Genomic DNA, 14,975 nt, shown 5'->3' on the forward strand with positions numbered 1-14,975 from the left:
ATGGATAACCTAGATTAAAGAAAACATACAGATTCTTAGAAAAACAAAACCTACCAAGACTAAATCATGAAGAAATAGAAGTCCTGAAGAGATGTATATTCGGTAAAGGAACTGAATCGGTAATAAAAAGTCTCCCAACAAAGAAAAGCCCTGGACCTTATGGCTTCACTAGTGAATTCTAACAAACATTTGAAGGAGAACACCAATCATTCTCAAACTTTTCCAAAATATAGGAGAACATTTCCTAACATAAAAAAAAAGAAACCCACAGACCTGTATCTCTTATGCACATCAATGCAAAAATCCTCAACAAAATACTAGCAAACCAAAGCATAGTTAAAGGATTATGCCCTGCCTATGTGGCTCAGTGGTTGAGCATCGACCTATGAAACAGGAGGTCACGAGTTCGATTCCCAATCAGGGCACAAGGCCAGGTTTCAGGCTGGATCCCCAGTAGGGTGCAGCCGATCGATGATTCTCTCTCATCATTGATGTTTCTATCTCTCCCACTCCCTTCCTCTCTGAAATCAATAAAAAGACATTGGAGAGAAAAAAAAGGGATTATATATCATGAACTAGTGAGCTTTATTCATAGAATGCAAGGATGTTCAGAATGGAGGGAGAAAACCCACATGGTCATCTCAATTGATACAGAAAATAACCTTTCATGACAAAAACACTTAAACTAGCAGTAAAAGAAAACTACCTCAACATAATGAAAGTATATGTGAAAACCCACAGCAAGCCTCACACTCAACAGATCAGGAATAAGGCAAGGATGACAGCCTTTGCCACTTGAATTCAATATAGTACTGGAATTTCTATCCAATTAAGCAAGAAAAGGAAATAAAAGTTATTCAAATTGGAAAAGAAGAAGTAAAATTATCTCTGTTCACAGATGATTTGTAAATAGAAAAACCTAAAGATTTCACAAAAGACTGTTAGCACTAAAAAATTGAATTTAGCAAAGTAACAGGATAAAAAGCACAAAAATCAGTTGCATTGTTATACACCAACAATTAAATATCTGAACAGGAAATTAAGAAAACAATTACACTTACTATAATATCAAAGAGAAAAAACTTAGTAATTAACTTGACTAAGAAAGTGAAAGACTTGAGACAATGAAAACCAAAAAGGTTGCGGGTTCGATTCCTGGTCAAGGCACATACCTAGGTTGAGGGTGCTATCCCCAGTCAGGGCATGTGCAGGAGGCAACTGATTGTTGACTCTCTCACATCAATGTTTCTCTCTCTCTCTCTCTCCCTTCCTCTCACTTTAAAATAAAGCATTTTAAAAGACAATGAAAACTACAAAATATTATTGTTAAGATGTCAGTATTACCCAAATTCAATACAATCCGTATTAAAATCCCAATGATGTATTTTGCAGAAATAGAAAAACCACAACAATCTTGAAAAAGAAGAGCAAAGTTGGAGGATGCACACTTCCTGATTTCAAAACTTACTACAAAGCTAAAGTAACCAAAACAGTGTGGTACTGTCACAAAAACAAACATATAAGTCAATGAAATAGAATAGAGGGATTAGCAATAAACCTTTCACATATGGCTAATTTTTGACAAGAGTTCCAAGACCATTCAATGGGGAGAAGGCAGTCTTTTCAACAAATGGTACTGAGAAAACTGGGTATCTACATGCAAAAGAATAAAGTTGGAGCCTTAGCTAATACTCTATAAAAAAATTACCACAAAATGGATCAAAGACCTAAACATAAGAGCTACAACATAAAACTCTTAGAAGAAAATATAGGGAAAAAGCTTCACAACACTGAATTTGGCAATGATTTCTTGGATGTGATGCCAAAGGCACAGGCAATAAAAGAAAAAAACAAATTGCAGTTTTATGAAAATAAAACTTTTTGACAATATTGCAGTTTTAGACCTGTTAACTGCCTCCATCAAAAATTATTTTCTGAAAATTAGCCCTCAATAAAAGGATTTGAAGAAGAACAAAGTTAAAAATTTTAATAATAGATAAAATGCTAAAAATGCTGTTCTTCAATTTTTCTGAGCCCTCCAAGGGAATTGCTTAACTTCGGAATGATTATTCGGTTGGAATAAAGAGGAGCGTTAATAAAGTTAAGCCACCAGAATAAGTGGTGCAGGCAGGGTAAGTAAGGGACTCCAGCAGCAGAGAGGCCTGGCCACTTCTGAATTTTGCCACGTGGCTATGCGGTTGCCCTGGAGGCACTGAGGGTGGTGGTGCAGAAACTACGAACGCCTGACGGACTACATCTCCCAGAAGTCCGCGCGCCACGTGCCACGTGATCACCGGCTGGTGCGCGCCCTCCCGTTCGGTTCCCAGCTGCGTTCTCGGCCGCTTCCCTCTTCTCTCCCAGCCTCCGGGCCTCCGCACTGACGCGGTTCGGCCGGGAGCCGAGCCGGAGCCGGAGTCGCAGAGACGCGGAAACATGGAGGCCTGAGCCTCTGCCACTCGCTCGTCTGTGAGCTGGAAGCGGATCTCCCTGCCGGCTGAGACAGGTGGGCTGGGAGATCCGCCGGGCCCCCAGCTCCTTGGCAGAGCGGATTAGGGGACACCCTTTTTCCCTCCTCCGGTCAGCGTCAGGAGCTGGGGGGCAGCGCCGCCCCGGAGGCGGAGAAGGGTCCCTTCCGGCCAGTGGGGACGGGCCCCCCTGGAGAGGCTGTGCCGCATGCCCCTCCCTCCGCTCCGGGATACTGTGGCGCTTAGGGCGGAGCGGCGAGGGGTGTGTGATCCCGGGAGTGCGAGGGATCTGGGTCCGAGGCTGGTGCTGGGAGTTTGGGGGGATACCGAAGAGCAGGTCGGCCATTCGGGAGACAAATGGGTGTGTGATGGGCAGGGCGGGCAATAGTGTTTACTTTTTCTTTTTTGACAAGTACATTTTTATTGAGACGAAATGCACATACCGTAACATTCACTTTTAAAAGTACAGTTGAAGTACAACTGAGTGGTTTTTAGCATATTCAGAGGGGTGTGCAACTAATCCTAAACATTTTTATCACCCCAAAAGGAAACCCATACCCAATAGCAGTCACCCTCCCCTCCCCCGTCCTCTGACACCTAGCGATTGTGTTTTAACTGAGGGGTGAGAGTGGGAAGTTAGCTCACGTGTTTGTGAACCGGGGGCAGTAGTGGGGATTGAGGGTAGTGGGGTGATAAAGCTGACAGGATAGTGCTGGAAAGAGGTAGAAAAGTGATAGGATGGATGTAATAGGGCCAGCAAAGGGGTACAAGGCATAGGCTGACTAGTGGGGCAGTTGGAGTGGGATTCTTGAAGGGGGAGAAAGGAGGGTGGAGGGAGAGGTATGCAGTGAGAAGGCATGTGCTGAAAGATGTGAGAACATTGGGGGTGCAGGGGGTGGGGCTAGGGTAACCTTACAAAGGAAAAAGGGGCTGATGAGTTGAGGGCTCAAGAGAGTAACGGAGCTAGAGAATCTATAGGAATCCGTGAATGGTTGCTGCCCCGGCTTGAAGTTTATAACTGTATAGATTTCTAGAGTGCATATTCTGCTCTGTAGTTTTTATGCTATCTAATAAAGAGGGGATATGCTAATTGACCATCACATTCTCACAAAGATGGCGGCGCCCATAGCCAATAAGGAGGGAATATGCTAATTGACTGCCACGCCCTCTAAAATGGCGGCACCCACAGCCACAAGATGGCGGCACCCAGTCCCCTCAGCCCCTCAGCCCCCCAGCCGCCCAGGGCCGCCTGAGGCTCAGGTAACCAGGGCCGGCTGAGGGTTGCGCTGCCGGCAGTGGCAGCAGCAGAGGTGTGATGGGGCAGCGCCTTCCCCTGACCGCCGGGTCACTTCCTGCCCCTGAGGGCTCCAGGACTGTGAGAGGGGGCAGGCCGGGCTGAAGGACCCCCCCTCCAGTGCATGAATTTTCATGCACTGGGCCTCTAGTCTTACATAATCCTCTAGGCAACTCAGAGAGACTGGGCAAGTATAAATATTTCCATTCTGCAAATGCAGTCTTTTAGAGGTTAGGTGACTTGCTGAATCTCATAAGGTTAGTAAACAAGGAAGAATGAGGTGAGGATTAAAGAATAATTGATGAAACTTTCAGTTGCAGGTGGATTAAATGGCAGAGAATTGAGGTGGGGCAATGTTACAGGGAGATTCAACTATTAGATATGTTAAGACACTGTTCGGCAAACTCATTAGTCAACAGAGCCAAATATCAACAGTACAACGATTGAAATTTCTTTTGAGAGCCAAATTTTTTAAACTTAAACTTCTTCTAACGCCACTTCTTCAAAATAGACTCGCCCAGGCCGTGGTATTTTGTGGAAGAGCCACACTCACGGGGCCAAAGAGCTGCATTTGGCTCGCGAGCTGTGGTTTGCCGACCACTGTGTTAAGAATTCTATATTATTTGATAGGTCAAGTCTTTGTTCTTGTACCCTTTGAATATAGAAAAGTTCAAGCAGTGGAATAATATACCCCATGTACCCATTCCTCAACTCCAACAGTTAGTAACTCAGGCTAACTTAGTTTTATCTATACTCCTATCCATTCATTTCCCTACTCCCAATTATTTTAAAGGATATCATCAGTATACCATTTCATTTGTAAATATTTGAGTATACTGTATACCTGTAGAATAGGGAGTCACTCTCTTTAAAAAAAAACCAAAAACATTTGTATTTATTTCATTGAGGAAGGGAGAGGGAAAGAGAGAGAGAAACATCAATGATGAAAGAGAATCGTTGATTGGCTGTCTCCTGCACATTTCCAGCTGGGGCTCATGTGCCCTGATCAGGAATTGAACCATGACCTCCTGGTTCATAGGTCGACGCTCAACCACTGAGCCACACTGGCCAGGCCACTCTCTTTTTAATAGACCCACAATACCATTATCACACCTAAACATTAATAGTAAGCTCTAAATATCAATATCTAGGACTTATTTTTTAAATGTGGTATTTGTTTTATACAAGGGATAAGCAGTGCAGACACTTAGATGTTAGACCAGGGGTGGGCAAACTTTTTGACTTGAGGGCCACAATGGGTTCTTAAACTGGACCGGAGGGCCGGAACAAAAGCATGGATGGAGTGTTTGTGTAAACTAATATAAATTCATAGTAAAGGAGCGGAGGGGAGAGCAAGAGAACAGCCGGATCCGGCCAGCGAGCCGTAGTTTGCCCAAGGCTGTAGACACTGAAAAATAGAATTGTTTTCCTTTTGTTTTTTTTTTTAATCCTCACCTGAGGATATTTTCCCATTAGTTTTTAGAGAGAGGGAAAGACAGAAATATCGATGTGAGAAAAACACATTGATTGGTTGCCTCCTGCACATGCCCCGACCAGGGCCTGGGCGGGGGAGGAACCTGAAACCAAGGTACATGCCCTTGACCGGAATTGAACCCAGGACCCTTTGGTCTGCAGGCCAACACTCTATCCATGTCTGCCCAAACCAGCTAGGGCAGAAATGCAGACATCAGGCTGGTTTGGGGGAGGGGTGGTATAGGCAAAATAGGTGAAAGTGGTCAAAAGGTACAAACTTCCAGTTATAAGGTAACTAAGTCCTCTGAATGTGGTATATAGCATGGTGACTGTAGCCAATAATACTATATTGCATCCGAGGCATGTGACCCCGGCTGGAATTGGACCCAGGACCCTTCAGTCCATGGGCCAATGCTCTATACACTGAGCCAAACCAGCCAGGGCTGTTTTTTGTTTTGTTTTATAAATATATTTTTATTGGCTTCAGAGAGGAAGGGAGAGGGAGCGAGAGCTAGAAATATCAATAAGGAGAGAGAATCATTGATTGGCTGCCTTCTGCACACCCCTCACTGGGGAAGGGAGCCCGTAACCTGGGCATGTGCCCTGACCGGCAGTTGAACCGTGATCTCCTGATTCATAGGTTGACGCTCAATCACCGGGCCACACTGGTTGGGCTCTTTCCAGTTCCTTATTCTGTCATCCCTAGGGTGTGGCCCTTGATTTCTGGGTCCAGGATGGCTGCTGGTGGTCTTGCCAGCATCCAAGCAGCAGGATAGAGGAAGGGACCGAAGTGGCTGTACACTCTTAAAGGAAGTTCTGTGTAATTCAGTGATAACCAATACTTAGTCATATGATCTTTCTGGCTGCAAGAGAGGTTGGGAAATGTATCTCAGCTGGACAGGAATGTGCTCAACCAAAAATAGGAGTAGTTACTATAAGGGAGGAAGGTCTGGAGATTGAGGTAGGCAATTGGTGTTTCTACCATACTTCATAGTTTCTCTGTGAACTCCAGACTAACCTACACACTTCCCAGATTTCTAGGTTTGAATCCTAGTTATGATATTTATGTGCTTTGGTGTGTTACTCAATCTTTTTGAGCTTTAGCATTCTCAACTGTAAAATAGAGCTAATATTTACTTTAGATCCTTGTTAGCATTAAATGAAAATATTTCGTATGTATCTGGCAACATATACACTCCAAATACTAGTTCTTCCTTCTCCTCCCTCACGTTTCTGGACTTGGATATCTGAATGGGTAGAGTGACAAAGAGAAATTGGAGATGGATAGGGGAGGATACAAAGTTCAGTATTGGGCACATTGTCACCCAGAGGATAATGTAGGGCAGGCAGTCAGATAAATGGTATGTCACCCGCAAGACAGTTCTGGACTGGTCATGGATATTTTGAAATCATCAGTGTATAGGGGAAGAGTTCACTGATCTAGAAGACTCAGGGATGGATACAATTTTAGAGTTACAGTGGGCACAGGAGAAGACATGTCCTTGAGTAAGTCTCCCCAGAACGCATGAAGCAGCAGCTTGCTTTCTGGCCTTGTTTGCTTCCACTTTGATTCCCTCCCACTCCAGCCATGTTGAACTTCTTTAAATTCCTTGACTGGGCCGTATCTGTTTCTGTCTCAACCCTAGGCCGTGACACATGCTATTCTCTTCACTTTGAAGATTTTCTGAACCCCCAAACCAAGACAATCCTTCTTACCTTTCAGGTCTCAGCTTTTATGGCATGACTCCTGAGAAGCTTTCACTAAGTCTTGAATGGTTGCCATATTATCATTTCATGTCCCCTTATCTGTTTCTCTTCCTCAACTATAAGTAAATTCCACTCCCAGTTTTAACATTGGCACTTAGCATTGTGCTGGCCGCATAGAGGGCACTCAGGAAATACCAACAGACTCCTGGTACTTACATTACCATAAGATGATGTCTCTTCAGTAGTGCTAGTTTGTTTTGCAGCCCTGCACTGTTCTCTTAGTGTTTGCACACTGAGTTGTTTATATGAATCAATGATTGTGAAATAGTAAAGCACATTCTCCCTAATTTATTTAAAAGTTAACTTTTCTACTTAAAGTAATACTTGCATGTTGAGGTAATACTAGAAGGTATATTATAAAAAACCAGCAGTATCCTTCTTTCTTCGTCTGGTCCTCAGAGGCAACTGCTTTTAACTGTGTTTATAATTGTCTAAATGTCTACTTTGTGATCTATCAATTTTAGATAATACCCATTGACTCCTTGTTATGGTAAATGTGTGCTTGACCTCCTCCTTCCCCCACTTCTGGGCTTTCCAGTACAGAGATCTATATATAAAAGCCTAAGCGACCGTTAGGACCGGTCAACCGAATGACCAGTTGACTGGTCACTGTGATGTGCACTGACCACCAGGGAGCAGGCGCTCAATGCAGGAGCTGACTCCTGGTGGTCAGTGTGCTCCCACAGCCAACCTCCCGTGGTCCCTCCCCCTGGCTGGGTGGTCCTGATTGGCCCCAATTGGTACTGGGTGAGACGGGCCTGATCAGCCCCAAAAGGACCCCACCCGTGCATGAATTCGTGCACCGGGCCTCTCGTATAGCTATATAAAAATTCTTGCTTAAGTTAGTGTTTACATTATTTTGACTACGTAAATATTACTCACTGCTGAGTTGATTAATTTACCTTGTTTCCCTGCCCACCTGCCCCCACCATTTGCTTATTTTTCCATGAACATATTACTAACTTTTACCAAATGCTTTGAAAGACCTGTGGGGATTGGGCCGCAGGAAACTAATTCAGGGTGTTGCTCTGGCTACCGCTGTTGCTGTGCGGGATGAGTTGTTTTTGTCTGTGTCCCAGAGGCTTCACGTCTTCGTTGTCTTTGTTGTCAGCATGCACGTGAGGTAAGGGAAATCTCAGGCCCTTCACAGTTTCTGACTTGGCAGGAACATCCCTCTGTTTTGTTTGTGCTATCTTTTTAGAACTCCTGTAACTGTTAAGACCTTCCAAATGGGTCTTCTAATTTTTAGTCTCCTGTTTTCCATCTGTTTGTCTTCTTCTTTAAATTTATTGTGGGAGTTTTCTTGGCCTCTTTTTTATTGAAATTTTTATCGTATTTTTAATTTCAAGTGTCATTTTTTTTTAAAAAGTATTTTTATTGATTTCAGAGAGAGGAAGGCAGACGGAGAGAGAGATAATCATTGATTGGCTGCCTCCTGCACACCCCACACTGGGGATCTAGCCTGCAACCCCGGCATGTACCCTGACCAGGAATTGAACTGTGACCTCATGGTTCATAGGTTGCCGCTCAGCCACTGAGCCACCGTGGCTGGGCTGTGAATGCTTTTTAGAAAATCCAGATGCCTGGGTCCTACCCTGACATTCTGAATTTTTTGAGGCCCAGGCATTTGTATTTTTAGCCACATGCTTCTCAGGTGTTTTTCACGCACATTTAAGTTTGAGAGCCACTGGTTTGGACGGTGGTTGGAAAGTGACCTTTCAGACTGTGGAGGGTCTTGAATGTCAGCCATTATTCTGTTTTTCAGATAATTGAAGAATCATTGAATGTTTCTGAGCTGTTGAGTGAAATGACGAAAGTGGTTATTTTACTAATATTAAAAATAAATTATATTTGACCTTTTATTTGGCTAAGCATACACTGTGCCAGGTTGTTGTTTTTTAATCCTTACCCGAGGATGTGCTTAGAGGAAGGGGGAGAGAGAGATATAAAGAGAGAAAAGCGTCGATCTGAGAGAGAAGCATTGATTGGTTGCCTTCTGTATTCACCTTGGCTGGGGACTGAACCCGCAACCCAATGTGCCCTGACCGGGAATTGAACCCGAGACCCTTCGGTGCATGAGCTGACACCCTAGCCTCACCGGCCAGGGCAGAGTGCATTGTATGGATCATCTTGCTTCATCCTAGAATATCTTATAGTTGTAAGTACTGTTGTTTTTCCCATTATACAGTGAGGTTTTGTAAGTTGTAAAATGGAGACTCAGACTGATTCTTATACAGACTTAACAGAATCTAGCTCACACTAGAACCTTCCTTCATTGCAGTGCTGGACTGAATTTCCTGTTTCTTTTAAGGATTAATGCGGTAGTGGAGTGCGCACAGTGCGTTGGAGTGGAAAGATTGGAAGTAAAGACACCTGGATATGGTTGCACTAAGGCATGTGAGATTATAGAAGCCTGGTCTAGCATGGAGGCAGTGAGAATGTAAAGGAAGAGATGGATTTAAAAGACGGTATGTAGCACTGTGGATGTTGTAGAAGAACCCAAAGGACTTGTTGATGTCATTGGAGAGTCACCCTATTAGAGTGCTAAAGACCAGGGATTCTGGAATGAGATTCCCTGGGTTCAAATCCTGGCTTTGCCACTTATTACCTCTGGGGCCTTGGGGAAGTTACTTAACCCTTCTGTCCCTTAGCTTCCTCATCTGTAAAATGAGGAAATTATGACCACCTCTTAGAGTTGTTCATAGGGACGAAATGAAGCAGGAATTATAAAGCACTTAGTCTAGTTTCTGACACAGATCTGGCTGAGTAAAAGTACCATTGCACACACTGTTCCCTCTGTCTCAGATGCTCCTCTGTGTTTTCATAGCTTTTTGTGTATAAATAACTCCACTGTGATACATACCATATGTGTTAAATAGGTTTTGGGTTCATGAATGGCAAGGAACTTGGTCTTACTTTTACGTTTTCAGTTTCCAGCGTTAACACCTGACATTTATAGGAAGTGTGTAATAGGTATTTATGGAATGAATGGTTGGTTATGTGAGTGAGAATTTGAGGCAAAAAGATTTGGAGGGGTTGCTTATTTTGGGGGGCAATGTTAAAATCTGTTTTAAAATTTATGATGATATTAAGACATCAAATTGACATGGCCATTAAGTAAAGATTTACGCTCGGATTTTGACTGAGAAGTCAGGATAAAATATTGGTTCTGGGGTCACTCACATAGAGGTTGAAACACAAGCCAGAAGCACACTCAGATCCTTACTGAAGGAGAGAAGGTGAAGAGAGTACAATCCATGTATTTAACAGCAGTATTTTTTCTTACTTTAAATTATTATTTAAGAATAATCTGCCCTAACCGGTTTGGCTCAGTGGATAGAGCGTTGGCCTGCGGACTGAAGGGTCCCGGGTTCGATTCCGGTCAAGGGCATGTACCTGGGTTGCGGGCACATCCCCAGTAGGGGGCGTGCAGGAGGCAGCTGATCGATGTCTCTCTCTCATCGATGTTTCTAACTCTCTATCCCTCTCTCTTCCTCTCTGTAAAAAATCAATAAAATATATTAAAAAAAAAAAAAGAATAATCTACCTCAGGAGATATGTCATATGTACTATAGAAAAATCACATTTCAGGGTAGTTTTTACAGAATGGGAACTTCAGGGGAGTAATGGAAGTTGAGAGGACAAACTGGTTTTGAGAGGGAGGATGGAATCAATTTTTCGCACACACGTTCTTGACTACAGTGCATTAAAATAGGGTCCTTTGAATCCCCGGCTGGGTAGCTCAGTTGGTCAGAGCGTATACACTCACATTGTGGTCAGGGCACATGCTGGAGTCAACCAGTGGGTACGTAGATAAGTGGAACAACAGATTGGTGTTTCTCTCATGTCGCTACTCCCTGTCTTCCTTCCTCTTTCTCTAAAATCAATAAATAAAAGTTTAGAAAAATAGATCCTTTGAAAGGTTTACTTCTAATGGCATAAGCCATAGCATGCTTCTTGTTTTTAGTATAGACTTATGTGAGGGGCATTGTTATCTACAAAATTGCTGCTTATATGTTACACACATAATAAAAATACGTTATCCTTGAGTTTAAGAAAATCTTCAGTATTTTAGGGATGTAGGTAGAACTGGCATTCCGGTCGGAGGCTGGGACTAGGAGAGGGTTGAAAGGAACAGGGAAGCTGCTAGTGAAACCAGGAGAAAGGCTCAGTTCCTGACAAATGGAGAGGAGGAAGAGCTGAGAGCCGAGGAAGTCTTGAGGCACAGCGAGAGGGAAAAGCAGTCGGACTCTTAGGAGGTGAGCTGACTGGATACAGGGGTTTTCAAGTTCCATTTTATTCTCGTTTTCATAGGTAAGAGTCTTGGGAGTTCCAAATACAGTAAATTGGGTCCAGGTCGTGTGTGTGTGTGTGTGTGTGTGTGTGTGTGTGTGTGTGTGTGTAATGCTTGGTATGATCCATGGCAGAAGAGATGCCATTGGACCTCAGTTTGCTGCTTTGCTTTCTATGAGGGTGGGGAGCAGGTGGAACTTTCTGACAGGAATCCTTCAGTGGCTAGTCTTCACTTGCTCCTCCGGGCATTTCAGCTGCCTCGGGCACTGCCTTCACTCTGCTCAGCAGATAGTACCCTGTTGTTGCTGCGGAGGCGCGTGAGGTATGCCCATTCTAAGATCTACAAGTACGGATTCTGATTTTTGTATTTGTGTTGATTAAGACATTTTTCTCCTTGTAACTTTGTATCTGATGTCTCATATATTTAAAGATAAAGAAAGGCCCTGACCGGTTTGGCTCAGTGGATAGAGCGTCGGCCTGCGGACTGAAGGGTCCCAGGTTCGATTCTGGTCAAGGGCATGTACCTCTGTGGCGGGGACATCCCCAGTTGGGGGTGTGCAGGAGGCAGCTGATGGTTGTTTCTCTCTCATCTATGTTTCTAACTTTCTATCCCTCTCCCTTCTTCTCTGTTAAAAAAAATCAATAAAATATATTTAAAAAAATAATAAAAATAAAGAAAGGTATGATTTCCTTTAGTAAATTTACAATTTTTTTACATTTACGTCAAGGGTAAGGAAAAGTTTGAGGATTATTTTGAATAAGTTTGAAATTTCTTTTCATCTTTTTCTAGGTTGTCTTGTGGAAATGAAGGTTTAAGGACAAGTTGTCTACCAGATTAGAAGATGGGATCAAACAGCAGCAGGATTGGTGATCTTCCTAAAAATGAGTACTTAAAGAAGTTATCAGGCACAGAATCTGTCTCTGAGAATGACCCGTTCTGGAATCAGCTTCTCTCATTTTCTTTCCCTGCACCGACCAGCAGGTAAGAGATCACTTGGAGATTAAAATTTGTATAGAGGGCCACATACATTTGTGTGCTAGGTTCAGTTAAAAAATTTTTTTAACGTCTCTTCGTCCATTTATCCATCCATCCATTATCTGCCTGTCTGTTTATCATACATGTGCCAGTAGACAATCCAAACTTACTAGGAAGTAAGTTTTTCTTTTCTTCCACTGAACCACCTTCCTTCCCCAGAGATGATTCCTGGTAGCAGTTTTTTTTTTTTAATCCTTCTAAAGATAGTACAAGGTTACTTAAGCATATATCTCATGTAGTTTTGCAAAATGGTTTAAACACAGGTGGTAGTATACTACACATACCTTGCTTTTTCTTTTTTGCTTGCTATCTCTGGCTTTTTCTTCCCAGTTAATTAAAATATATCTAAGCATATATGCAACTTCCTTTTTCTTTTAAATGTCTGCAGAATATTTATAGAATATAATCAGTTTTCTATTGGTGGATATTTAGATTGTTTCTAATCTTTTGCTATAACAAATAATGCTACATACATTATTTCTCATGCATACAAATATATCTCTAGTTTAGAAAGTAAAAATGCTGGGTCAAACTGCATATGCAGTTGTAACCTTGGTAGATATTGCCAAACTGTGCTCCATGGAAGTTGTACCAATTTATACTACTGCCAGCAATGTGTGAGAAGGTATATTTCCACACACCTTTGTCAATTTAATGCATTTTTAGACTTTTTGACCTTTGTCAATTTGATAGGTGAAAACCAATATTTCACTTTTTTTTTTTTTTATTTTTTATTTTTTTTTAAATAAATCTTTATTCATATTATTACAATTATTTCTCCTTTTTCCCCCCATAGCTCCCCTCCACCCCTTTCCCACCCCACCTTCTGCCCTTACCTCCCCCCCACTGTCCTCATCCATAGGTGTATGATTTTTGTCCATTCTCTTCATGAACCCCCCCATACCCCTTTCCCCCTGAGAATTATCAGCCCACTCCCTTTCTATGCCCCTGATTCTATTATATTCACCAGATTATTCTGCTCCTCAGGTTTTTAATTCACTTGATTTTTAGGTTGGCTTGTTGATAGATATGTATTTGTTGTTCATAATTTTTTCTCTTTACTTTTTTCTTCTTCCTCTTCTTTAAGAATACCTTTCAGCATTTCATATAGTACTGGTTTGGTGGTGATGAACTCCTTCAGCTTTTTCTTATCTGTGAAGCTCTTTATCTGCCCTTCAATTCTGAATGATAGCTTTGCTGGGTAGAGTAATCTTGGTTGTAGGTTCTTGCTATTCATCACATTGAAAATTTCTTGCCACTCCCGTCTGGCCTGCATAGTTTCTGTTGAGAAGTCAGCTGACAGTCGTATGGGTGCTCCCTTGTAGGTAATTAACTGTTTTTCTCTTGCTGCTTTTAATATTCTCTCTTTGTCTTTTGCTCTTGGCATTTTAATGATGATGTGTCTTGGTGTGGTCCTCTTTGGATTCCTTTTGTTTGGGGTTCTGTGGGCTTCCTGGACTTGTAAGTCTATTTCTTTCACCAGGTGGGGGAAGTTTTCGGTCATTATTTCTTCAAATAGGTTTTCAGTGTCTTGCTCTCTCTCTTCTTCTGGCACCCCCATAATTCTGATGTTGGTACGCTTGAAGTTGTCCCAGAGTCTTCTTACATTATCTTCAACTTTTTGGATTTTTTTTTTTGCTTTTTGCTTTTTCGGTTGAGTGTTTTTTGCTTCTTTGTATTTCAATTCTTTGACTTGATTTTTGTGTTCCTCTATTCTGTTTCTGGGTCTCTGTATAATATTTTTTATTTCAGTCAGTGTATGTTTAATTTCTAGTTGGTCCTTTTTCATATCTTCGAGGGTCTCGTTATATTTATCGGCCTTTTCTAGGATATTCTTAAAAAGTCTTATAACGGTGGTTTTGAATTCTATATCCAGTCGTTTGTTTTCCTCCATTTCTTTCGTTTGTGATCTGATTCTTTGACCCCGCATTTTCACTGAATCCCTGAGTTGGTAAGGTAGATATTTGTGCTAGGTTTCCAATATGGCCCAGTGGGTCTGCTTCCCCAGTTAACCTGAGGTGGACACTCTTGGTGCACCCCTTTGTGGACTGTGTGTACAGCCTTGTTGTAATTAAGTCTTTATTGTTGTTGGTATCACTGGGAAGAATTGACCTCCGGGCCAGTTGGCTGTAAGGATCAGCTGTGTCTATGCTGGGAGAAGCCCGGTGCTGGAGACAGCCTTATAGGATTAGACTTGCCAAATTGCAGTAGCCTCTGTGCTCAGCTTGGATGGGGTGGAGTCTCAGTCTTGGCTTCCTGTCAGCCCCGCCCCTGCGCGCATGTGCGCTTTCAGTCCTCCGCCTTCCCCAGCTCGAGTCTCCGCCTGAGAGTCCAGACTCCCCCCACAAGAGCGTGGGTCCCCAGGGGCTCGCCTGGAACTGGGGTTCACTGCAGTCAGAACTGGGGCTCGGTGCAGTCAGAATCCTCTGACTCCCCTCCACTAGGGAAAGCCTGTGGCAACCCCCGCAGCCTTTGTGCGCACCGGCGCGGCGCGTGTGCGCACTTTCAGTCCTCCGCCTTCCCCGGCTCCTGAGTCTCCGCCCGAGAGTCCAGACTCCCCCTACAAGAGCGTGGGTCCCCAGGGGCTCGCCTGGAACCGAGGTTCACTGCAGTCAGAACTGGGGCTCAGTCAGGATCCTCTGACTCC

General features: G+C 43.1%; 1 protein-coding gene across 5 annotated transcripts in view; it reads left to right on the plus strand.

The window, feature by feature from the left end:
* Positions 1-2,196: 2,196 nt before the first annotated feature.
* Positions 2,197-14,975, plus strand: part of DYM (dymeclin) — a 260,359-nt gene continuing 247,580 nt past the window's right edge. The window contains exons 1-3 of one of the 5 annotated variants that reach the window (XM_080684273.1): positions 2,317-2,503; positions 9,311-9,467; positions 12,083-12,274. In XM_080684273.1, coding sequence (XP_080540399.1) covers positions 12,135-12,274 — 140 coding nt within the window. In that variant the 5' untranslated portion in view covers positions 2,317-2,503; positions 9,311-9,467; positions 12,083-12,134. Of the gene's footprint in view, positions 2,504-6,163; positions 6,194-9,310; positions 9,468-12,082; positions 12,275-14,975 lie in introns of those variants that run through there. The other 4 variants (XM_080684271.1, XM_080684274.1, XM_080684272.1 and 1 more) reach the window with 4 other exon arrangements.

Source organism: Plecotus auritus, assembly GCF_963455305.1.
Source record: "Plecotus auritus genome assembly, chromosome: 8".
NCBI lineage: Eukaryota > Metazoa > Chordata > Mammalia > Chiroptera > Vespertilionidae > Plecotus > Plecotus auritus.